General features: G+C 31.8%; 3 protein-coding genes, 1 long non-coding RNA gene and 1 other non-coding gene across 9 annotated transcripts; 4 read left to right on the top strand and 1 right to left on the bottom strand.

Moving 5' to 3' along the window:
• The first annotated feature begins 641 nt into the window (after nt 1-641).
• On the top strand, nt 642-3,954 carry LOC133669621 (probable aldo-keto reductase 1). Of its 3 annotated transcripts, none has more exons than XM_062089828.1 (7): nt 642-799; nt 1,070-1,135; nt 2,102-2,311; nt 2,402-2,574; nt 2,759-2,855; nt 3,071-3,224; nt 3,341-3,954. In XM_062089828.1, exons 1-7 carry the CDS (start codon nt 740-742, stop codon nt 3,523-3,525), a joined length of 945 nt encoding a protein of 314 aa, XP_061945812.1. In that variant the 5' UTR covers nt 642-739; the 3' UTR covers nt 3,526-3,954. The 3 variants fall into 3 exon arrangements, with proteins under 3 accessions (XP_061945812.1, XP_061945811.1, XP_061945810.1); XM_062089827.1 differs by having other exon boundaries at nt 1,070-1,237; XM_062089826.1 differs by having other exon boundaries at nt 1,070-1,237; nt 2,102-2,574.
• Nucleotides 3,955-6,019: 2,065 nt separating this feature from the next.
• Nucleotides 6,020-6,090, top strand: TRNAG-GCC (transfer RNA glycine (anticodon GCC)). The gene has a single exon. It is a non-coding gene; the product is annotated as a tRNA-Gly (tRNA).
• Nucleotides 6,091-7,934: 1,844 nt separating this feature from the next.
• Nucleotides 7,935-8,954, top strand: LOC133670279 (uncharacterized). The gene is made up of 3 exons (XR_009834027.1): nt 7,935-8,076; nt 8,157-8,232; nt 8,365-8,954. It is a non-coding gene; the product is annotated as an uncharacterized LOC133670279 (long non-coding RNA).
• Nucleotides 8,955-11,185: 2,231 nt separating this feature from the next.
• On the top strand, nt 11,186-14,712 carry LOC133670277 (perakine reductase-like). 2 transcript variants are annotated; one of them, XM_062090809.1, is made up of 7 exons: nt 11,195-11,432; nt 12,011-12,178; nt 13,043-13,252; nt 13,343-13,515; nt 13,706-13,802; nt 14,019-14,172; nt 14,289-14,712. In XM_062090809.1, the coding sequence occupies exons 1-7, from the start codon at nt 11,373-11,375 to the stop codon at nt 14,471-14,473; spliced, it is 1,047 nt and encodes a 348-aa protein (XP_061946793.1). In that variant the 5' UTR covers nt 11,195-11,372; the 3' UTR covers nt 14,474-14,712. The 2 variants fall into 2 exon arrangements, with proteins under 2 accessions (XP_061946792.1, XP_061946793.1); XM_062090808.1 differs by having other exon boundaries at nt 11,186-11,432; nt 13,043-13,515.
• A 5,748-nt stretch (nt 14,713-20,460) lies between these two features.
• Nucleotides 20,461-23,739, bottom strand: LOC133669647 (protein ECERIFERUM 26-like). Of its 2 annotated transcripts, none has more exons than XM_062089866.1 (2): nt 23,248-23,739; nt 20,461-21,636 (listed from the first exon to the last, which is right to left on the bottom strand). In XM_062089866.1, exons 1-2 carry the CDS (start codon nt 23,734-23,736, stop codon nt 20,704-20,706), a joined length of 1,422 nt encoding a protein of 473 aa, XP_061945850.1. In that variant the 5' UTR covers nt 23,737-23,739; the 3' UTR covers nt 20,461-20,703. The 2 variants fall into 2 exon arrangements, with proteins under 2 accessions (XP_061945850.1, XP_061945851.1); XM_062089867.1 differs by lacking the exon at nt 23,248-23,739 and adding an exon at nt 21,952-22,047.
• Nucleotides 23,740-24,572: the final 833 nt, after the last annotated feature.

Here is a 24,572-nt window from a genome sequence, read left to right as displayed (position 1 = left end):
TGGGTTAACCCGTTAATTTTTTTTTTCCTATTTAGTTATGAAACTTTCACGACATGAATCCAAGGTTTGACGGGTTAACCTGGTTTAAAGGGTTAACCCGGTTAATTCATATTTTTTTTCCTTTTCTTCATTGGTTTTTTTTCTTCCTGTTGGTTTTTTTACTTTGTTTTTTTTTATTTTTAATTAATCTATTTAATTATCACACTTTTATGACACGACGTTGCAACCACACTCACATCCAAGACTATAGAATTTGGTATTGCAGTCATATCCACTTAAATTTGGATCATACAAGTTTAATGTTATTATTAATATTATAAATATTACTCTTGAATCAGACATTGCAGTCAAACCCAAGACACTTGAGTATAGCTTCACAGAAAAACCTAACACTTTTAATTCTTAACTTTTTTTTCTTTTGATATTTTCTATGAAAAAAAAAAAACTCGCAATATCACGCAGTTCATGTAACTATTGTTATCCAAAATGGAAAGGAGAATTGATTGCTGTCTTCTCCAGTGACATATGATCATGCGTCAGTTGATATCCATACATAAGATCATGCGTCAGTATTTGCCTTTTGTAGTCAACTGACAGCAGCTATTAGATAAAATTTATTTATTAGATAAAATCTACCTTGCCACGGCTCTATTACATAAACAGTTGGCGAGAGCTCTTGACACACTCACTCCCCTGCTCTCTCTGCCGCAACAACACAAAAGGAGAACAATTGAAAACGATGGCCGAGGAGCAGAAAGTTATCATTCCAAGAGTGAAACTGGGTAACCAAGGATTAGAGGTAAAACCCCTTTTCACCTTTCAATCTTTCTCTCTATGAATATAATTTTCTCTATCAGATAGATGTCTTCTAAAAGTACAATTTTTATGACTTATCATATTCATAGCCTCAACGCCTCAGAGATTCTTGAGTGAAATGTTGCAAAAATGGGAGAATGATTGGTTACTATAAAAGAAACCCTTTTGTAGGGAGATAAAATTTTGTATGTGCTAAGAAAGGAAAGGTGTTATTGTCTCTTGATTTTTCTGCGTGATATTTTTCGACTTTTAGGTCTCAAAGTTGGGCTTTGGATGCATGGGGCTTTCTGGAATGTACAATGCCCCGCTCCCTGAAGAGGTTGGTATTTCAATCATCAAGGAAGCTTATAGCAAGGGGATTACTTTTTTTGATACAGCAGATGTTTATGGACCTCACACTAATGAAATCTTGGTTGGGAAGGTAAGTTTCGAAATGTTTTTTCTAAGGTTCTTGCATAATGTGCTCTCATGTAAAAGAATTGTCCAGTATAATATGGTATCTAGTTTATTATAATAATAATAACAACCAAGCCGCAATCACAAACTAGTTGGCTGGTATATAGTTTTGAAGATAGTGAAATTCTTGCCTGCAGAGTTCCATCTTCAATTGGACCTTATTTCTTTCCTTATATTTGCCTCAGCATCAGAATTGAAAATATATGGACTCTCCTAATGAAGCTAGTCCCTTTCTGTTTTTCTATTTATATGTCGTTTTGGCATGGAACTGATGCAATTCTGTAGATGGATATGACTTTCTTTTCATGCTATTATTTCTCATAAATGTTCTAGTTGTTGAAGGCCGTAAATATATTGCATTTGTAGGGCTATGTGTCACTATCATTTCATCAATTCTTGGACATGCTCGAGTTTCTCAAACTCAGGGGTACTGAAGTGCTTTTATCTTCTTGCAATAAAAGGTTTTCCCCACTCATCAAATCACCGGTTAAGTAATTCCCTGCAAAGGAGTGGTCATGGCTTGAAAAGCTTAAAGATTAAAAGGGTATACGGTCATCACCATTTGAAGAATTGAAACAGTGTTTGTAAATGAGAAGCTAGCATGTCCAACAATGGACGCCCAAAACAAAAAATATGTCGCTGAAGCGAGCAATTAACATATGAAGATCATGCCTCATAAATGTAATGAACAGGTGGCCAATGAGCCTTTGTTTCAAATGGCATGTGTCTCTCCTCCCCTAAAAGAGCTGTTGGGATAAGAGGAATTTCTGATATAGCATCAGGTGGTATTTTTCTTTGTTTATTTATCGCCAAGACTTGCATTGTGCAGGCATTGAAGCATTTGCCTAGAGAAAAGATCCAGTTGGCTACAAAATTTGGCGTTGTTCGAAACAGTTCTGATATCAAGAATCCTGCAATCAATGGCAGTCCTGAATACATCCGTGCATGTTGCGATGCTAGCCTGAAGCGTCTTGATCTGGAGTACATTGATCTCTACTATCAGCACCGTGTCGACACTTCCGTTCCAATAGAGGAAACTGTATGTTCTTTTCCTTTCTTTCACTACGTAACAGTTCAAACTAACTGCGTGCACTATTTAATTTCTAATCCAATTACTTTGAGTTGGCAGATGGGAGAGCTTAAGAAGTTAGTGGAAGAGGGAAAAGTTAAGTATATTGGATTATCCGAAGCAAGTCCCGACACAATAAAGAGGGCACATGCAGTCCATCCCATTAGTGCAGTACAAATGGAATGGTCACTTTGGTCTCGTGACATTGAAGAAGAAATAATCCCACTTTGCAGGTATCCATATCAATGGGATTTTCATTTCAAGCTGATCATATATAACGGACACTTTCTGTAATTTAAAACTTCTTATCAAGGTCTTCACGAATTAAGTTATTATTCTTTTTCTTCGATTCATTTGTAAAATTTAAATTTAAATTGAAGAAGAAATGTTTTTACATTAGTTGTTTAACTTGTGCAGGGAACTTGGAATTGCAGTAGTTCCATATAGCCCTATCGGTCGCGGTTTTTTTGGTGGCAGAGCAGTCGTGGAAAGTTTGCCTTCGGAGTCTGTGCTGGTATGAAGCTCCATGCACACGTCACGTAATGAGATAAAAAGAAAACCGTATCTAGTTGCTGCAATTCAATCTTTAAATACTGCCCTTCGTGCTTTAAGAAAACAACTGAAACTTGAACACCATTAACCCAATTTATTTTTGTGCTCATACTTTTGTGTCGTTGCTTATTTGACCTAACATGCTTGGTAACTTGTGGCCTGTTGGCGTTGTTTTAGAAAATTTATCCGAGGTTCACGGAAGAAAATATCGAGAAGAACAAGGTGTTTTATACTCGAATAGAAAAACTGGCTGCAAAGCATGGCTGTACTCCTGCTCAGCTTGCCCTTGCTTGGGTTCTCAATCAAGGGGATGATGTGGTGCCTATCCCTGGTGAGTCGGCTTTTGTTTGTTTATGTTTAGTTCTCTGATTAAAGCTACAAAATTTTGATTAAGGTATCAAATTCCATAAATTGTAGATTGCTAATCTTTTCTTCAAATATCTCTAGGAACCACTAAGATTAAAAATCTGTATGACAATATTGGATCATTGCAAGTTAAGCTGACAAAAGAAGATTTAAAGGAAATCTCCGATGCTGTTCCCATCAATGAAGTGGCTGGAGTAAGAAATGCGCTGTTCCAATTTACATGGAAGTTCGCTGACACACCACAACCTAAAAGTAGCCAAGTCTGAACTTGATATGTACGTGAGAGCAAAGGGTTGCTGCTAGGTTTTATTTCGGCTTGTTAAATAAATTCCATCTTGGACAAGTTTTATCATGGTGAAAAAGCAACAAAAATAATGTAGTCCCATACCCTAAACAACTTCTTGTGCAAATCTTGGACAACCTAAAAACAGCATTTCTGGTACCTTTGTGTAGACAACTTCCTGGAAAATTTATAATTAAAAGCTGCTGAAAGTCTTTGAAGGTTGCTCTGGTGTAGCAGCTACAAGAGTCGATGTAGTAAACATATTGTAGAACCAGTATGGAGTATGGAGGATGAGAAACTTGAATCTCTATGTCATATATGATAGAGGTTGCTCAAATGTTCTAGTACTATTACACAGACTCTAAATGTTGTGGTATAAATATTGTGCACACGCACACCGTTTCCATTTTCATATTTTATTATGAACTTACTCTTTAAAATTATTTTTCATTTTTATCCTTAAACTTTTATTTTGTACAATTACATCTTTTTTTGGCACAATTAAAGAACAATTAAATTAAATTTGTTGATTAAAAACAAAATTGGAAGATGAAGGATCAAAGTGAAAAAAATACTACAAATGAGTGATGCTTCAAAGTGATTACAAAACATGAAGTTCAATTTTCAAACTTTACAAATTATATTTATTTAATTCCAAAATAGTTTTTCAATTAAATTTTGGTATAAAATTTATTTTTCTTACGTTTTAATTCATATTTTGAGAGAGGAGAGAGAGGATGCTGGTTTTTAGAGATAGAAAAAGAAAAAGAAAATTGATATTAATTTTGATCATCAAAATGATTGATTTTGGTGTCAAAATATTTCATTTGATGAGGGAGTTCAACTTAAATGTTTTTTCACCTTGAAATACCCTCAAAAACTCGATCTAAACTCAAGAGGAGTTTTTGTTTTAGTTAATTTTCAGGTTTTCATGTTATTTTTTTGGTTTTTTAAGCCTATTTATAGGTTTTTCAAGGTGTTTAGAGTCAAAATTAAGTTGAAAATGAGTTTTTTGGTAAAAACTAATATAGATCCTATTTTTCTGCCCACTATAGTGGCCAGAATCTAAGAAATATCAAATAATACATTGTTTATAAATTTTTTTTTAGAAAATATTTATCGTCCATCTAAATTGAGTTTTTTTTTTAAAAAAAAAAAGCATTCACGCAAGTCTTTTCTAAATAAACCAAACGCTAACATGTACTCTTTCTCTTTTTTTAAAAAAAAATTCCTTTTAAAAAAATCATGGTTTTTGTTAAATGTGTTTTTTTATATAATTTCTTAATTTATATTGAAATTAATTCCCCTTTCTCTCATTTCTTTGTTTTTAGTATTTAGTTTTTTTTAATAGTAATTGTTTTTTAATTATTCATATATATATATATATATATATATATTTAATTTTTAAAGAGATTATTCTAATTCATCTATAATTTTTTTTATGTTTTATATAATTGAAATTTATTTTAAAAGATAAAAAATATTTATTTTTGGATAGTATTTGTAATAAGTGCAACCTTGCGAAATATTGTTTTTCCTTTAATTTTATTCAATTAATTTTGTATGTGTATCTATTTTTATTATTATTCTATTAAATAAAAAACAATTAATTTTAATAAATAGAGTTATTGAACATAACGAGGTGAATAGACTGTGTTACAAGATCAAATATCTTGATTTGCATCCATCTCTTGACTTTTCCAAATACGTATTTATTTATTATTAATGATTTATTTATTTATTAATATAGATAGTTCTCGATTTATTTAATTAAATGCATACATAAGTTTTTAACTTATTCTTAATACTATTTATGCAAAAACAATGTGTTGCAAATGCCTGCATATCCATTTTTTTATTGAAAAAAAAAATAATCAGCCCGTAGCAAAACACGGGTTAAATAATTAGTTTACATATAAATGGCAACAAACTTACCACAACGTAACTAACAATATGGCTAAGAAAATAAAAATTTATATCCTAATTTTTATCATTAATTTTAAATTCAATTATTTAAATTAAGTAAGAGAAACAAAATATTAATTAGTTAAATTGTTTTCATTTATATCATATACTAAATAATGATCATTCAATTTGAATTCATTGATTTAGATTTAATGAAAGAATAAACACTTACTAATCTTCTACAATTTCACTAAATGAAATTAAGTGTATGTTTGATATTGCAATGCATACTAATTTTTAAAAATATTTTTTGTTTGAAAATATATTAAAATAATATTGTATTTTTATATTAGCATGTCAAAACATAAAAAATATTAAAAAAATATAAATTTAATATTTTTAAAATCAAATATATTTTTGAAATGTATCCAAACAAAGTTTTTCATGCACAAAAACAAATGGTTTCATAAATTAATCTAACACATTTTAGGAAACTATCCTAGAATTTTAATATGAGCCAAGTATTTTATTAAATAATACATTTATAATTACTTCGCCGGTATTTCAACAAGGCACCAGTGGTCTAGTGGTAGAATAGTACCCTGCCACGGTACAGACCCGGGTTCGATTCCCGGGTGGTGCAAATGCTATTGTTTTTCTTTTGTCTTTGACCTTCCATAGTCAAATATCAGTCAATCCTTTCTACAAAGTTGAGACCAAACCACCAGCCATGATGTCGTTTTGAGTTTTGTATACCCAAAATGGTCCCCTGAGCTCCATCCCAACTCACCCCACCACCTCCACTGACATGAAACGTTTCGCAAAAGAACACTACAGCTAAAAAAAAATGGCAGAGGAGAAGAAGACATTCCAATAAGAAGATGGACTCCTTGTTTTCCATCTTCTTATTGAGCCTTGCATTGTAAACTATCTATGAAGGTAAGCTTTTATGTTTTTTTTTTTTTTAATCGTGGATATATTACTGTGATTCAGAATAAATTTTTACTTTTAAGAGCCAAATCACAAGAAAAAACCCATTAATACAAGATTATTTACTATCATATTTTTTTTCTAATTAATTATTTACTACGATTATTATCAGTTAAACTATTAATTTACTTGTGATAAAGGTGTTACCTGTATTTACTTTACGGTCCAAATACATATAAAATTAACAACTTGTGATTGAGCTTGAATCTAAAGCGTGCCTCCTGTGCTAATTAAAGAGAGTATCAATGGCTATCAATCTGACTTTAGGTCAATAATGGGCATCTACCATTCAAATTCAACACCATACCAACAGGGCGTATGATACCTCGATCGAGGAGGAGCCACACATGGGTTTTTATGCTTTCAAATATTTCAGCTTTATTTTCTAGCTCAGTCAAGCTAGGAGATGAAACCATTGATGGACTTCGTTTTTATCATGATCCATTCAAGTCTTCTTTCTTTGCCTTAAGAAAGGATAATAACTCTTATTTGAGTTGCCGATAATATATACGAAAATGCATTTACAAGCATTATAGATTGAATTTTTTATTTTATTTTTTAATATTAAACTAGTTGGTAATTAGATTTTTTATTAAACTTGAATGTAAGATTTCATGAATTATGATTTAAAAAAAAAATTCATAGATTTATAAGACCTACTTGAGTTTGTTTAGTGTTTAATGTTATTAAATTAAAGTTGTATTTTTATGTTTAAATTAACTAGATTTGTTAAATTCAATCAAATCAATAACCTCAGTCTTGAATTTCTTTTATTGTTTTAGAAATCCTAACACTGCCTTAACTTTGTTCTTTTGATGTTTGAAAAAAATTAGCTCGATCGGCGGCGTTTTGCTGATCACCATTATAAGTTTACTAGGAATTCTTTTTTTTAATTTACTTTTCATGATTTCATTCTTTGATATTTGATTCATTATCATTAGGTTTTTTAATTTATTTCAATATAGGTTACATAGTTTTATAATAATCTCACACTTTGTATCACGAGTTTTACAAGTTAACTATTATTAATTTGTATAAATTCAATTTATCATCCTTTTAATATTTTTATTAAAAAAATATAATCCAATATATTATCATGTAAATATTTTAAAAATATTTTGATTAATATGCATTAAATTCTTGACCTCCAAATGTCTTAACATTTTTTTTAGGTTGAAAAAACAAATGAACCAACCGTCGAGCGGGCCAAAAAGCTTGTAAGTCTCTATAAGACAATGGTGCTCTTGCTATCTAGGATAATCCTGACTAGGGGTGTTCAAAATAACCGATTAACCGAGAAAACCGATAAAATGGAAGAAAAATTAACCGAAAAAACCGAACCGAAATTAAAAACCGATTAAACCGATTTAAAAAACCATAAATGTTAACAGGTCCGGTTCGGTTTCGGTTTTGACCCAGAAACCGGGCCAAACCGAACCGGACCCATTGAACAATTAAAAAAAAGGCAGTATAAATAGTTAAGTTAACCTAATCGGCCTCCCTCCCTAACCCTAACATCTCATTCTCATCTCAGTTCTCATAGAGCCGTCTCCTTCCTTCCCACTTCCAACAGAAAATTCTCAATCTTCAATCTTCCTTTCCTAGAAACCTTCTTCATTTAAGAAGCAACGACAACAAGGTAAATTCCATCTTATTTGATTCTTTGTTTCGTGGGTTTGAAAGCATATTCTGAGTCTATTCCATCTTCATCTTTCCCAGAAATCGTCTCCATCTTCATCTTTCCCATAAACCATCTCCATCTTTCAGGCGTCTTCATTTTAGCAACGACAGCAAGGTAAATTTCATCTTCATCTTTGATTCTTTGTTTAGTGGGTTTGAAAGTTTATTCTAAGTCTATTCAATCTTCATCTTCATCTTTACCAGATTAGGTTTGTTAACAGCAAGATAAATGTTGTTTTCTTAACAGGCCCCATACCTTCACCACCTCCCATTAGTAAAACTGCAGGCAAATCAGGATCCAGTTCAAGCTCTTCTCTTAACTCATCCTACATAACAAGAAACAAAAGAAGTAGTCAGTTGAGCAAATCATCGTAGTAGAGCATGTGTGAATGCAAATGTGCGATCACAATTGTGCACCTTCGAAAGAACTGCAAGGCAAAAGACGGTCGGATGGGCAAGCTAAAAACACGGATTTGAGAATCTTCCAGCCCATCTAGTGCAGCCATCTGAGCTACCTCCTTTGATGGGCAGTAGCATTTATTCCAAAAAAATCAGTTCAAACCGAACCGAAAAAAACAAAAAAAAAAACCCTATATATTAAGGGATTAGGTTTCCCGGTTTTTTCCAAAAAAAACCAGATTTAACTGGACCGGTTCGGTTTGAACCGGTTTCCGGTCCGGTCCAGTTGATATTCACCAAAAATACTAAAATTCAGTTCGGTTGATTTTTTGAGTCTAAACCGAATCGTGAACACCCCTAATCCTGACTGTATCTTAATAAAATTAGCCCGCAACAAGTTTATGAGGAAAGAAATGGACTCTCTCGTTAAATTTCCCAGCTCTTTGATTCTTCTTTTTTTATTATTCCTTCAAGTATTTGTTCTTAGATTAAAATTTTGCAGCATAACACAGTCTCAATTATTAAATCAAGTAATTTAGTTTTAAATGGTTAAAGTATTTTCACTTTAATTTATTATTTATTTTATATATCACGTACTTTTGTGCTAATTATTTGATTTTCATTCTTCATACACATATATATTAAATTATTATTGTAAATTGATTTATAATTGACAACTTAACATTTTCGATGAATTAACTATTTCACAAGGCTGGGGTTCGTACCACAACTTGCTAAAAAGAAAAGAAAAAACATTGGCTACGCCAATTGACATTACATTGCAAACAATATTTTATGAAAATTTAAATTATTTTGTTTAAAATTGATTATGTTTTAAGTTTTTGAATTGTTTTCATATACTATGTTAAAAATAATTTTTTAAAATAAAAAAATAGTTTAAATTCATTTTTAAATAAAAAATATTTTGAAAAATAATTATTACCTTACTTTCAAACACCACTGTAGAATATTATTTGAAAAAATTACAAAGAAAAAATTCCTTAAAAATATATAAAAGCACTAGCTATCTAACATGTACTCTACTGCGAGTTATACATATTTTTCCAAAATATATCAGGTATGTAAGGTATTTTGATGTGTTTTTTCACATAAAAAAAGTTAAAGTATAAATTGAAAAGTCTATATAAATATCTAATTAAATAAATCGATAATCATCTATATAAATAAACAGAAAAAAATTGTAAGCAATAACCAAAAGAGAAATAAAAGAAAATAAGAGATGAATGTAGATCAAGATATTCAATCACACAAAATGAGATGTTTGTCCGACTATATTCACTGAATTTGTTTATTTAAATTAATAGAAAATAAATTCACATCGTAAAAACCATGTAACCTCAAAGATAAATACAAATGAAACTGGTTGAATAAACTCATACCCTAAAAAATATTTATGCAAAGCCGAACGTATAAGAAATATTATTTTTTTAAAAAAAATATTTTTTATTTTGAAAAATAAAGTTTATTTGTATAAAACAAAAAAAATATAGATGAATTAGAATAATATCTTGAAAAATCAAACACAAACAAAACAATTATAAAAAAAAACTTATATTATAAAAAGGCATGCAAAACCCAAGACCTAGATAATGAGACCGAGATAAATTCATAGAAAAGAAATTAAAGAAAATTACAAAAATTAATATTTTAAAAAACTAATGCAAAACTATAAGATCACAAGAAGATGAATCCTAAACAAATCAAATATAGAAAAAAGAAACAATGAAAAAAAATCAATCATACAAAAAGATATAAAAAAATAAGGGTGAAAAAAAAATTAATCAGGGCAAACAAAAATTTTTAATTGAAGGGTTAAATTGAAATGAAAAATAACTTTAATAAAAAATAAAATAAATCAAAAGAACGAGAGTAAATTGAAAAATCAAAAGAGGATAATTGTGCACTTTACCGGCAAAAGAGAGAAAAAAAATAATCTTTGATGATAATCCGACTACCATACATCATCGCACGTTGCACCATATGGAAGAAGATATGGTGGCACATCCATAGAGATAATGAAAGGTCAGGTTTGGTCATCATATGACGTTACACGCGTTATCTGAATAGCACATACGCCACTTACTCACTAATGTTTGTTGAGCACGCACCACCAGCTTTTTTATTTAAAAATTAAAAAGATAATGTAAAAAATACCAAAATATCTCTTATAACCCTAATAATAACTCTAAAAATTAGTGTGAAAATACAAAAACACCTTTAAATACAAACCTTATTTTTTTATTTTTTGCAAGGTCAAAAACATATTTTAATTTTAATTGTACATGATTAATGAAAAAACTAAAAATATCCTTATCCAACATCTTAATAATTTTTTAAACTTGGAATAAAGAAATATTTTTATTATTTAAAAATTTATAAAAAATTAAAAAAATCTCAATATATTTTGTTGACTCTAAAAATAAAATAATATTATTTTTTTAAAGAAAAAAAAAATAGACACACCAAATAATCTCTTAATAACTAACAACAAATTAACAAGCGTAAAAGATCAAAGCACCCTCACTTTTAATACATTTTTTTCTCCATTTAAGGATAAATAGATAATTTCATAGTAGCGATTTTTACTTAATATAAAATGTTGTCCAAAATGTGACATATGATCATGCGTCAGTTGATATCCATAGATAAGATCATACGTCAGTATTTGCCTTTTGTAGTCAACTGACAGCAGCTACTAGCAATCTAGTGATCTACCTTGCCACGGCCCAATTACATAAAGAGTTGGCGAGAGCTCTAAACACACTCACTCTCCTACTCTCTCTGCCGTTACTGCCTCACTTCCATAGCAACAACACAGAAGGAGAATTGAAAACGATGGCCGAGAAGCAGAAAGTTATCATTCCTAGAGTGAAACTGGGTAACCAAGGATTAGAGGTAAAACCCCATTTCATCTCTCTCTCTATGAATATCCGTTTCTCTTTTAGATAGATGTCTTGTAAAAGTACAATTTTTAAGACTTACATGGCCTTGTATGAAATATGATATTCCTCTCCTTTGTGATTAATTAAATACTTGTTTGTTTTTAATACTTATGATTAATTAATAGTTATAGTTTGAGCTAATGAGTAATAATGAAGATTAAGACTATGGGCAAAAATCATTATGAATCAGTGCACTGATCAATTGGTAAACTTAAAAGCATCATTTGCATGTGTACTCTTCTTAACCCACCATTCTATCAGCAGATCATTTATGGATTTGATATATTGATGAAAACAAAATAGGGCCAAATTAGGGATCAGATTTGGGATTCAAGGACTCGAGGCATAACCCTTATCATATTCATAGCCTCAAGGCCTCAGAGATTCTTGATTGAAATGTTGCAAAAATGAGAGAATGATTGGTTGCTATAAAAGAAACCCTTTTGTAGGGAGATAAAATTTTGTATGTGCTAAAAAAGGAAAGGTGTTATTGTCTCTTGATTTTTCTGCGTGATATTTTTCGACTTTTAGGTCTCAAAGTTGGGCTTTGGATGCATGGGGCTTTCTGGAATGTACAATGCCCCCCTCCCTGAAGAGGTTGTCATTTCAATCATCAAGGAAGCTTATAGCAAGGGGATTACTTTTTTTGATACAGCAGATGTTTATGGACCTCACACTAATGAAATCTTGGTCGGGAAGGTAAGTTTCGAAATGTTTTTTCTAAGGTTCTTCCATAATATGCTCTCATGTAAAAGAATTGGCCAGTATAATATGGTATCTAGTTTTTTATAATAATAATAACAACCAAGCCGCAATCACAAACTAGTTGGTTGGTCTATAGTTTTGAAGATAGTGAAATTCTTGCCTGCAGAGTTCCATCTTCAATTGGACCTTATTTCTTTCCTTATATTTGCCTCAGCATCAGAATTGAAAATATATGGACTCTCCTGATGAAGCTAGTCCCTTTCTGTTTTTCTATATATATGTCATATTGTCGTGGAACTGATGCAATTCTTTAGATGGATATGACTTTCTTTTCATGCTATTATTTCTCATAAATGTTCTAGTTGTTGAAGGCCGTAAATATATTGCATTTGTAGGGCTATGTGTCACTATCATTTCATCAATTCTTGGACATGCTCGAGTTTCTCAAACTCAGGGGTACTGAAGTGCTTTTATCTTCTTGCAATAAAAGGTTTTCCCCACTCATCAAATCACCGGTTAAGTAATTCCCTGCAAAGGAGTGGTCATGGCTTGAAAAGCTTAAAGATTAAAAGGGTATACGGTCATCACCATTTGAACAATTGAAACAGTGTTTGTAAATGAGAAGCTAGCATGTCCAACAATGGACTCCCAAAACAAAAAATATGTCGCTGAAGCGAGCAATTAACATATGAAGATCATGCCTAATATATGTAATGAACAGGTGGCCAATGAGCCTTTGTTTCAAATGGCATGTGTCTCTCCTCCCCTAAAAGAGCTGTTGGGATAAGAGGAATTTCTGATATAGCATCAGGTGGTATTTTTCTTTGTTTATTTATCGCCAAGACTTGCATTTTGCAGGCATTGAAGCATTTGCCTAGAGAAAAGATCCAGTTGGCTACAAAATTTGGCATTGTTCCAAACGGTTCTGATTTTAAAAATCGTGCAATCAATGGCAGTCCTGAATACATCCGTGCATGTTGCGATGCTAGCCTGAAGCGTCTTGATCTGGAGTACATTGATCTCTACTATCAGCACCGTACTGACACTTCCGTTCCAATAGAGGAAACTGTATGTTCTTTTCCTTTCTTTCACTACGGAATAGTTCAAACTAACTGCGTGCACTATTTAATTTCTAATCCAATTACTTTGAGTTGGCAGATGGGAGAGCTTAAGAAGTTAGTGGAAGAGGGAAAAGTTAAGTATATTGGATTATCCGAAGCAAGTCCCGACACAATAAAGAGGGCACATGCAGTCCATCCCATTAGTGCAGTACAAATGGAATGGTCACTTTGGTCTCGTGACATTGAAGAAGAAATAATCCCACTTTGCAGGTATCCATATCAATGGGATTTTCATTTCAAGTTGATCATTTATAATGGACACTTTCTCTAATTTAAAACTTCTTATCAAAGTCTTCACTAATTAAGTTACTAATCTTTTTCTTCGATTCATTTGTAAAATTTAAATTTTTGTTTTTACATTTGTTGCCTTTTTAACCTTTTAGTTGTTTAACTTGTGCAGGGAACTTGGAATTGCAGTAGTTCCATATAGCCCTATCGGTCGTGGTTTTTTTGGTGGCAGAGCAGTCCTGGAAAGTTTGCCTTCGGACACTGTACTGGTATGAAGCTCCACACACACCCTCGCATAATGAGATAAAAAGAAAACCGTATCAAGTTACTGCAATTCAATCTTTTAATACTTCCTTTTGTGCTTAAAGAAAACTACGGAAACTTGAACATCATTAACCCAATTTAATTTTGTGCTAATATTTCTGTCTTTTTGCTTATTTGAATTAACATGCCTGGTAACATGTGGCCTTCTTGCGTTGTTTTAGAAATCACATCCAAGGTTCTCAGAAGAAAATATCGAGAAGAACAAGGTGTTTTATTCTCGAATAGAAAAACTGGCTGCAAAGCATGGTTGTACTCCTGCTCAGCTTGCCCTTGCTTGGGTTATCAATCAAGGGGATGATGTGGTGCCTATCCCTGGTGAGTCGGCTTTTGTTTATTTTGTTTAGTTCTCTGATTCAAGCTCCAAAATTTTGATTAAGGTATCAAATCCCACAAATTGTAGATTGCTAATCTTTTCTTCAAATATTCTCTAGGAACCACCAAGATTAAAAATCTGTACGACAATGTTGGATCGTTGCAAGTTAAGCTGACAAAAGAAGATTTAAAGGAAATCTCCGATGCTGTTCCCATCAATGAAGTGGCTGGAGTAAGATCTCCCCAGTATCAACTTACATGGAAGTTCGCTGACACACCACAACCTAAAAAGAGCCAAGTCTGAACTTGATATGTACGTGAGAGCAAAGGGTTGTTGCTAGGTTTTATTTCGGCTTGTTAAATAAATTCCATCATGGACAAGTTTTATCATGGTGAAAAAGTACCAAAATAATGTAGTGCTATACCCTAGTGTAAACAACTTCCTGTACAAATCTTGGACAACCTAACAACAGCATTTCTGGTACCTTTGTGTAGACAACTTCCTGGAAAATTTATAAAAGCTGCTGAATGTCTTTGAAGGTTGTTCTGGTGTTGCAACTACAGTAGTCGATGTGTAAGCATATAGAACCAGTATGGAGGATGAGAAACTGTATCAGCCACAAGCTTACTATTACAAAAACTTTAAACGACGTGATATAAACATTGTGCACATGTACACTGTTCGCTTCCTTACATTTTACTATGAATTTATTATTTAAAATTATTTTTTTATTTTGGTCTTTAAATTTTTACTTTGTATGATTACTTTATATATATATATATATATATATATATATATATATATATATATATATAATTGAATTAAATTTATTAAAAGATGGAGCATCAAAGTCAAAAAACATTATTAATAGTAGAGAAAGAATCAAAGTTGTCATCGATTCTAACTATTATTAATAATTGATATTAATGTCAAAATGTTTTATTTAATGAGAGTTTAATTTAAATGTATTTTTACCTTGAATTAAAATTAGATCTTTAACATAAAAGAGTTTTTGTTTCAGTTGATTTTTTGTGTTTTTTTTTTAAGTCTATTTATGGGTTTTTTTCAAGATGTTTAGGGTTATAATTGGGTTATAAATGAGTTTTTTAGTTAAAAAATATAAACCATATTTTTTTGTTTAGAATCTAAAACTTTTTTTTAGAAAATATTTGTCATTCACCTAAATTGAGTTTTTTTTTAAATTCATGTAGACCGTTTCTAAATAAGTCAGTGGTTAGCTTGGACTCTTTCTCTTCTTATTCTTTTTTTAAAAAAAAATAAACAATTTCCTTTAAAAAAATCATGGTTTTTGTTAAATGTGTCTTTTTAAAATAATTTCTTAATTTTTATTCAAATTAATTTCTCTTTCTCTGATTTCTTTGTTTTTAGTATTTTTTTTTAATAGTGGTTGTTTTTTTAATTATTTTTGTTTATATTTGATTTTTAAAGAGCATCTATAATTGTTTTTATGTTTTATATAATTGAGATTTATTTTTAAAGATGAAAAATGTCTAACTGAGTTAACAATTCTCCTCTCTCTAATGAGGATCTGAATATTGAAGGATGCATTCGAAAAGGGAATCACTTTTTTTGGCACAGGAGATGTATATGGACTGGAGCCAATGCTAATGAAATTCTTGTTGGAAAGGTAAATGTCTATGCTTGTGAGTTATCAAGTTGATGATTCATATTATGCTTTAAAACTTGGACGCTCTTATTCATAAAAGATTCAAAATGAATATTACGAGGCATGTTTTTACTGATATCTTTTTCATGGCTACGAGTAAATTGAGGCCGTAACATAATTTATGCAAAAGCTTCATATTGTTAACGTCAAAAGGTTTATACCTCTCGGGCTTTGAAGCAGTTACCAAGAGAGAGAGTTCAGATAGCGACTATGTTTGGTATCATGAAAGCGGAACCTCGTATGACAGTGAAAAGGTACCCCTGAGTATGTTCGTTCATGTTGTGAGGGCAGCTTGAAGCGCCTTGGTGTGGATTACATTGATCTGTATTATCAGCATCGATCGAGTGGACACGTCAGTACCCATAGAGGAAACAGTAAAGTGATTCCAATCCTTGAATATAGATGAGTGAACTTAAAAAACTGGTGGAAGAGGGAAAAACCAAGTACATTGGGCTATCAGAAGCCAGTCCGGACACAATAAGGAGAGCACATGATGTTCATCCCAGCACAGTTCTTCAAATGGAGTGGACCCTTTGGACTCGCGATATTGAGGAAGAGATTGTTCCACTTTGCAGGTTTGAATCCAGTCCAAGTCGTTGGTGAAATTGGTTTTTGTAATATATTCCCCTTCACTAAGGAATTCATAATGACAGTTTTTGCAATCATAAGAATTCTGAGATTAGATATTCTGCTTGTTGTTCACTATCGTAGACTGCTGTCCTGTTGTATTTAAGAATGCAGGGAGCTTGGGATTGGAATAGTTCCATATAGTCCTCTAGGTCATGGCTTTTTTGCCGGCCGGTAATGCTTTTGTGGAAAGTTTGCCTGAATAAAAAATTGTCATTCTATAAAATGGAGTTTACTTCTAAATCAGAAAATTGTATCATTTTGTTTTAAAATTTAAGTGAAAATTAACTTTCAGACATGGATTTAATGGATTTGATGATGAGAAAACAACATTTCAAAAACTCAATCTTTTATGTTTTTTCATTTAAAATTCTTATGAAAAGCAACATATAAATTTTGATTCGTTGTGCTATCAAGAATAAAATATTAAGTAAACCTGAGAAACAATATTGCAATCATACTACTAACATTAGAGAACAGTCAACAAATTGTTTTAAGACAGAGGATTGATCTTTATCTCAATCAACCTCTTCAAGTTTATTTTCTGTCGATAAATATTATAAGTTGATTTTTCTTTCGGTTGTTAATTTATATGCATGTTTCATGTTTTGTAAAAACCAGATCATCAGATCATACAAAATATTTTAAAGTGCGACAACAATCTTAAAACAATTTACTTGCTTATACAATGTATGATATGATGAATAAATATGGGTGAAAAAATATCTTTATGAAATCATGCTGGAAAGGCTAGACTTATATATAATTTTATGTTTTTTATTTGTCTTGAGTTCAGTGGGGTCTCTATTGAAATGTAGGTTATATATATCTGCTACTTGTTAAAAGAAATGGTAGTGTTATTAAAAATAAAGAAGTTGCTGGGCACCTTATCTAGTTTATTTTCAAGTCCATTAAATTTGTCTCTGTATTTATCAACTTCTGTATCCTCTGCAATTCTTTGCTTTTGCTTCTGTTAGTATTGAAAGAAACAAAAAGTCTTCTGTTGAGCACTGAAATAATAAACACACACACACACACACAACGAGTTCTGGCTTGCAAATGTATTTATATGATTAGAGAGTGATTAAGTTCACGAGACTTAGTGATCTTGTCCCATGGTTGTGGAGACCATGGTGATGGTAGTATGGAGAACTCTAAGATGTATGGATTGCCTTCTATGGTCTGAAATGTGAATTTTCTAGAAAGACACGAACTTTATGCTCCGAAAGCACAAATGCTTGCAAAAACTAACTGGGTTTTGACAATAATTCTGTATCCTCTGCAATTATTTGCTTTTGCTTCTGTTAGTATAGAAAGAAAGAAAAAAGTCCTCTGCTGAGCATTGAAATAATATATATAAAACTCCTATTTCTTTTGAAATTCCGTTGTCTGCATTCTTCCCATTGAATAATGTATACACGAATTATATAAGCAATAGCTGACTAATTGTTGAACAATGAAAACAATTTAGGTGCATAATTATATTATATATAACGCACCTCATTTGAACTTACTAAGAAAAAATGCATTCTGTAGAAAAATAAAAGGAAAGGTAGAAGTACAATTCTGTTGATGGATATATGTTCATATGTGTTATTCATATGAAAAATAAAAAATGCTACATTTCATGTATGTTCTGACATCAATAGTTTCTTGAGCATGTAGCTGCTGTGTTGATGGAGAATAGTTATTCATAGACGAGCTCTTCAATGTGCAAAATCCTGGACCATGAATAGGTAGTGTTAAAAATGATCCTCAAGAGGTGTAGCGTGGTGGCAAAGAATTTGAGATCTGCACAGCAGATCTCGAGTTCGAGTCAGGACGTGCACCTCTTGTAAGAGTCTGGAACAACCGGGGTTTTACTCATTTATCTGGATCCACAAAGTGTATTTTTCAGGTAGTAATGTTTCCTCGAATTAAAAAAAAATAGTGGTAAAGATGATATCTGCAAGAGAACTGACTCTAAAAAAATATGGTTAATGCTTCTGATATTTGAAAGAATTGGGTTTTTGGCTCATTATTGAGCAAAACCGGGCTTAGAATGGTTTTTGAGTCTGAAAAGTTTGTACTTACCAAGAGTGAGATTTACATGAGCTAGCGATATTTATTTAATAGGTTATTCAAGCTTAATACGATGACTAACTATTACGGGCAGAAAGCCAAGAAGATTGATAAATATTATTTTTTATATATGATTCAGTCTTTTAATCTATTTCATAAATAGAATTAGCGATCTTCTAGATTTATAATCAGTTTATGTAAATTACATATGGTAAAAAGTATTTAATTACTTTTATTATTAATGAATGTACAAGATATTATTATGTTAATTTATTACGAAGCAAAAACAAAGCTTTAAAAGTGTTCAAATATTTTGTAAGAATGGTTGAAAATCAACTTAGCATGAAGACCAAGGTGATAAAAAGGAATTAAGAATGATATTGCTAAATGCAAGAACCAAATATTGAAAAAAATAATAATATTATGTTGATAAGTTAAAATTTTCTTGGAACTTATAGGGAAAACTATTTTATCAGCAAATTATATTCTAAATAAAATATCTCATAAAACAAAATTAAACAAGACACTATATAAATTATAAAATATTCAAAAACCTTTATATAAATACATGGAAACGTGGGGATGTCTAGCTAAAATTATGGTTTCTCCACCAAAGAAAGTAAAAAACAATTTAATTCTAAATAAAATATATTTTAAAAAACAATAACTACTGCCCTACCAAATCAAAAACTTAAAGTTATCAACCATCTAGGTGGTGGTCTAATGGTAAGAGCTTGGGACTAAGGGGTTTGCTCCCTCTTAGGTCTCAGGTTCAAACTCTATGACTGCTCATATGATGGCCACTGGAGGCTTACATGGTCGTTAACTTCAGGGCCCGTGGGATTAGTCGAGGTGCGCGCAAACTGGCCCGGACACCCATGATAATCAAAAAAAAAAAAAAAAAAAAAAAACTTAAAGTTATCGTATGATTCAAGTCAACTCAAATATTTTAGGTCCCCACCGAAATATAAGATTCCCTACCAAATCAAAAACTTAAAGTTATCGTATGATTCAAGTCAACTCAAATATTTTAGGTCCCCACCGAAATATAAGATTCCCTACAGGCTACAGCATTTTTAGCTTTATATTATATGTTTCTAAAAAATCAATCAATTTAAGTGGACAGGAGGTCGAAAGTACCTCGAGTTGTGGACCAAGTATACTGAAAATGCAGCCTTTCTTTACATCAATCTGATTGTTTCAAAAATAAATGCCTTTCGGTTGTTTGGACTTTGGATAAGTAATGTTTATTCCAATTTAATTTTGAAAAATCCTTCCAAAGAATTCTAAAAAGCCAAACGTGTTTGTCTGTAAGAACTGCTTGTTGTAAAGACAGGTTGTGATTAACACAAAGATAAGTGGATAAATTTGACAATTAGCAAGTAAAATGCAATTAAATAGCGAAATGATACAGAAACAAAAGGTTTTGGCAGGTGACCACTTTGATCAAAAATCTAGATGAGAACATTGGCTCCTTGAAGGTGAAACCTGCAGAAGAGGAACTGAGAGAAATTCCTGTTGTTGCACCCATTGAAGAGGTACGTAGCGGGTGATAGAACCTATGAGGGCATGCGGCTTTCGTCATGGAAGTTTGCCAACACTCCCCCAAAAGATTGCAAGGTTTCAACTTAAAACCATTAATTCCACTGTACTGGGATCTTACAATATTTATGGATAATTGAGCAATAACTTCTGTATCATTGCAACATGGTATACTCAATGGATAATAAGAACATGTATGGTTGTTTTTGTAACATGCCGTTTGTTTGATGTTTGATCAAATGTTGGCTAGGAGGATCTGTCTGATTTCAAACTTCATTGAAAAACTATTTTTACCTGCAACTTTTCTCTTTTTATCTTTTTTTTTTCCAGTACTTGAGGGGGTAGAGAGAGAAATCAACACTGCAAATGCGGATGAAAATTGAAACAGTTATTCTGGCCGTCGCTTTATGATCACGTACGTAGTACAGAACACACAGATATAATATAAGCCTACAATTTGAGTTGCTAGCAACAGCTCTTGTTCCACCCAACACATGGTAGGGTTTGGCATCTGCATCCCTTTAAGATTAGCACATAGATATATTATGCATGAAAATTAAAGCAACAGACTCGGAGGCCATACTATCCTTGCTCAACATCTTGAAACAAACGAAGCTTAGTATCTTCCACCTATCAGCATTGTTGGTTGTAGACACTGGATAGCTTGATCCTCGCATAATTTAGGCATCTCCTCCTCTGGCAAGGTTACCATCACTGTCCTTGCAAGTCCTTCTTCTACTGAAGGCAGCACCACAATCAGACCTTCACCCCTCACATTTCCAACATGACATGAAACGTGAACTGGTTTTTCATCACTCTTGAAACTTGCGGAGAACATCAACGATTTATGCCCTATTATCATGTGTTCCATGCTTACACAAGTTAGCTCAGGACCATACATTCTGAAAGGTTCTGCATACTTCCCTCCCTCTTCCTTCTGTGATTCAAACCAATCTACAACAGACCAAACCTCCTCTTCCCCTACATCTGAAATATGGCGATGCACCAGCTCCACCACATGTCCCAACTTACCGTAGTCCATTTCTTCTTCATCTAGTGTCAGCAGTGAAAAATGCAATGCATTGCCAAAGTAACCAAGAGAAATTGGTGGCTGCACTAGCCTTCTAAAATCCAAGCAAATTGAGAGGGAGTGTTTGTTGTCATTTTTTGGAGCCTTTACATGTGCAACACGTGTCCAAAAGAGTGCAGCTAGCAATTCAAAAGGAGTAGCTTTAGCACATTGATCATGCACTTCGTCAAGCCATTTCTTGATTGCTGAATCAGAGAACTTGAACGTGGCTGTGACCATTTTCACCGAGGGAGTTTCTGCATTGCCCTTAGTTGCATAGTAATTGTCTGGTTTAGTGCTAGTATTAGGAACTTGTTGGTGATGGAGGGTGGTTGAGCTGAACAGGGGTGGGTGCTCAATGGGCTCCTGGCGGTGACTCTCAATCCAGGATTTGAAGAGTATAGTTATGGAAGTTGGGTCTGCATTCATGTGTGTACAACTTAGCCCAAAAGCTACACCTCCTCCTTCAAATTCATTTACCTGGAGATCCATAGGTGAGAAATTAGTTTAAGCCATCTCCAGAGTTGGAGGTAAGCACATATACATGAAATCAAACGTGAAAAATAGGAGAATTAAACTATACATCAGACGTAACCTTGTTCATGTAAACCAGACTCATACGTTGTATGAATTTACGACTACATTAACCAATAATTAATGCATGAGCTAATTAAATGGACCAGGTTCATATAATAATTTTTCAAGGAGGACAGCATGCTAAACCTGAACAAGAACTAGGAAGATAACCTAGCTTAGCAGAGGTTGCAGGTTTACTTTTAGAAATAAATGGATTACCGCCATGCATATAAACTAGCTGCCCACAGGCTACCAAAGCAAGAAGACTGGCCGTCCGTCCAGCTACCAAGTTGCCGATATCATTATTGTAATGCATGGCCGATTTTATATCTATTCGAATTCTGTTCAGCCCTACCTATCTTCAAGGCTGCCCAAGCCCCCACACTTTAAATAGAAATCAGTGAGACTTTGCTCAGCTGTTGTCTATAGTACCATTTGATGGTTCCTCTTCTGTCAAAATCTATATGCCCAATATGGCTTTGACAATTCCTTTCTACTCACTGCAACGTTCAATTATGTTAGCAAACATCACTATCCTGACTTTTGGGATACTTATCACTTTGTCATAAGTAATTAAATAAATAAAAGCTTTTATGATAGAATGTTTGTTTTTTTAAAGTGATTTTTGATTAAAAATATATTAAAACAATTTTTTTTAATATATTTATTTTTAATATTATTATATTAAAATTATAAAAAAAATACTTTAAAAATATTAATTTAATATTTTTCAAGAAAAAATAATTTAAAAAACACTTCTCAAATGCAATTTCAAGGATCACAATTCTCCATATGGAGATTATTTGGAAAGCAAGTTTATAGTGTTTTAGAAAACACCACTTCTTTGTTTTTGATCAGTACTACTTCGGATTTTCTTTTCATTATTTGTTAGTTGTTGAGAATAAAACTGTCATATATTTATTATACCTGATCTGGTTTAGTTTAGGTTTAAAGTAATAAAAAAAAAAGTTAATCCAATATTGATTTGGTTATTTAAATTAGTAAACTCAACAGAATAATTAAGAGCCTGCTTTTTATGTTTTAAAATATTTTTGAAAAAAATTAAAATATATATTTTATTTTGTGTATTTTTATATCATTTTAAGAGGTTAGTGTTAAAAATAAATTTTAATAATATTATTATTTTAAAATATTCTAAGCAAAAACACACAAATCACATATTTTTAAATAAAATATAATTAACTTACAACTGGATCAAAACTCAAATAATTTTTTTAAAATAATACTTTTTTAATAATTAATTTAAATTAACCTAGTAAATCCATAAACTAAATTTTAAATCAAATCATTAATCAAATCGAATAACTTTGATATTTATAAAAAGTAAAATCAACAAGTACATGCCTAAGTGTTTAGATTTGTTTTTCCTTAAAAACAATCTTCATCAATTTCTACATAGAATATGGTTTTTAGATTCGAATAAGAAATAGCACGGAAATGGAGCAACCCAAGTGAAAACTTCAGCAAGCAAGAAAATCACAGGAAAAAAAAAACCTGAATTCGGAAGGGTGACCATGTACTAGGTTCCTCGGGAATGTCCTCCCAAAACGTTAAATCTTTCTCCTCTGAACCATCAGCTGATCTCAGCCATTCATCCATGGTGGCCTCAACTTTTGCTCTCAAAACTCTAACACCAGCATCATTACACTTCACTAACCAGTTACCCGACTCCCCTCGGGTCAACCGACCCGTAACTTGTGGGTACAAACAAAGAACCTCTGACAAAGCAATCCTTAAGGGATCTACGTCAAAAATCCCAAATGGGTTTTTCTTGTAGTAAAAAACTACATGTACTGTATGGAGACCCATTGCATGATCAAGTACTGATAATGGATGAGTTTTACCCGACCCGACTGGCTGACTGGATACTGCCGTTAACATTGAATGGACACTAACCCTACTATTTTTTTTCACCATTTTTTCACTAAAAGAGGCAAAGAACAAAACCCGGACAGGATGTTCAGAGAGAAGAAGGCAGCGCATCTGTGGTTGGTTGGGTGGGTATATATGCACGTCTATGCGTGCAAAAGAGTTGAAGAAGTCGTTTTATTTTTATGGCTTTTCGGGGCTCCGTTTAGTCTTGGATTTACAGGATTTTAGAGATAACCCTTCCCAATTAACTAAAATATATTGAAGTAAATTTTGAGAGATATAGCGACATTTTAAATTTGTTTTTTAGAATTTATTAATTTGAGTTCAATAAATTTTAAAGTCACTAAAGATTTAAATGATTGTTAATTTTAAAATTCGTGAGATTAGTTAAAATACATATAAACTAACTTAAATATCTATATTAATAAAAAAAAATATTAAAGTAAATTACATAACAATCAAAGTAAATTGGAATCACTAATACTTATACCTATTACATTAAAAAAATATATATAACTTTAAAGTATGCTTGCTTGTGCGAAGATATATATTGATTGTACAGCTTTGGCTCTGTCATCAGAATTTAAGAGGAGGAACCCGTTTTGTTGGGTTACATTTAAGACAAGGTGGCCAGTTTCGTCAGCAGATGGTAAGAATTCATTTATAATTAAGCCCACAGGCCAGGACAAATTTATTTTTTTATTTGCTTTGGTGGGGATATCAAAGTCTCATATTATATTAATACAAATTAATCTAAATTAATTTAATATATTTTTATTTTAATATTAAAAAATAATATCATTTTAAATTTTATTTTTATCAAACTATATTTTTTCAATTACTTGGGTTGTTTTTTAACCTATTAAATTGGTTAAGCTATATTAAATCAGTCCTCGTTTATTTAAAAAAAATCTATTAAAAATACATTAATAACATCTGAATATATT

This window comes from Populus nigra, chromosome 12, assembly GCF_951802175.1.
Source record: "Populus nigra chromosome 12, ddPopNigr1.1, whole genome shotgun sequence".
NCBI lineage: Eukaryota > Viridiplantae > Streptophyta > Magnoliopsida > Malpighiales > Salicaceae > Populus > Populus nigra.
This window is presented reverse-complemented; position numbering and strand designations above follow the sequence as displayed.

Excerpts from the sequence above, each read along its gene's own strand:
- LOC133669621 (XM_062089826.1), top strand. The coding sequence starts at position 740 with ATGGCCGAGGAGCAGAAAGTTATCATTCCAAGAGTGAAACTGGGTAAC. Across the intron at positions 1,238-2,101 it reads ATGAAATCTTGGTTGGGAAG|GCATTGAAGCATTTGCCTAG; the intron begins GTAAGTTTCGAA and ends TGCATTGTGCAG. Across the intron at positions 2,575-2,758 it reads GAAATAATCCCACTTTGCAG|GGAACTTGGAATTGCAGTAG; the intron begins GTATCCATATCA and ends TAACTTGTGCAG.
- LOC133670277 (XM_062090808.1), top strand. The coding sequence starts at position 11,373 with ATGGCCGAGAAGCAGAAAGTTATCATTCCTAGAGTGAAACTGGGTAAC. Across the intron at positions 13,516-13,705 it reads GAAATAATCCCACTTTGCAG|GGAACTTGGAATTGCAGTAG; the intron begins GTATCCATATCA and ends TAACTTGTGCAG. Across the intron at positions 13,803-14,018 it reads TGCCTTCGGACACTGTACTG|AAATCACATCCAAGGTTCTC; the intron begins GTATGAAGCTCC and ends GCGTTGTTTTAG.
- LOC133669647 (XM_062089866.1), bottom strand. The coding sequence starts at position 23,736 with ATGCGCTGCCTTCTTCTCTCTGAACATCCTGTCCGGGTTTTGTTCTTT. Across the intron at positions 21,637-23,247 it reads GGTCACCCTTCCGAATTCAG|GTAAATGAATTTGAAGGAGG; the intron begins GTTTTTTTTTTC and ends ATGGATCTCCAG.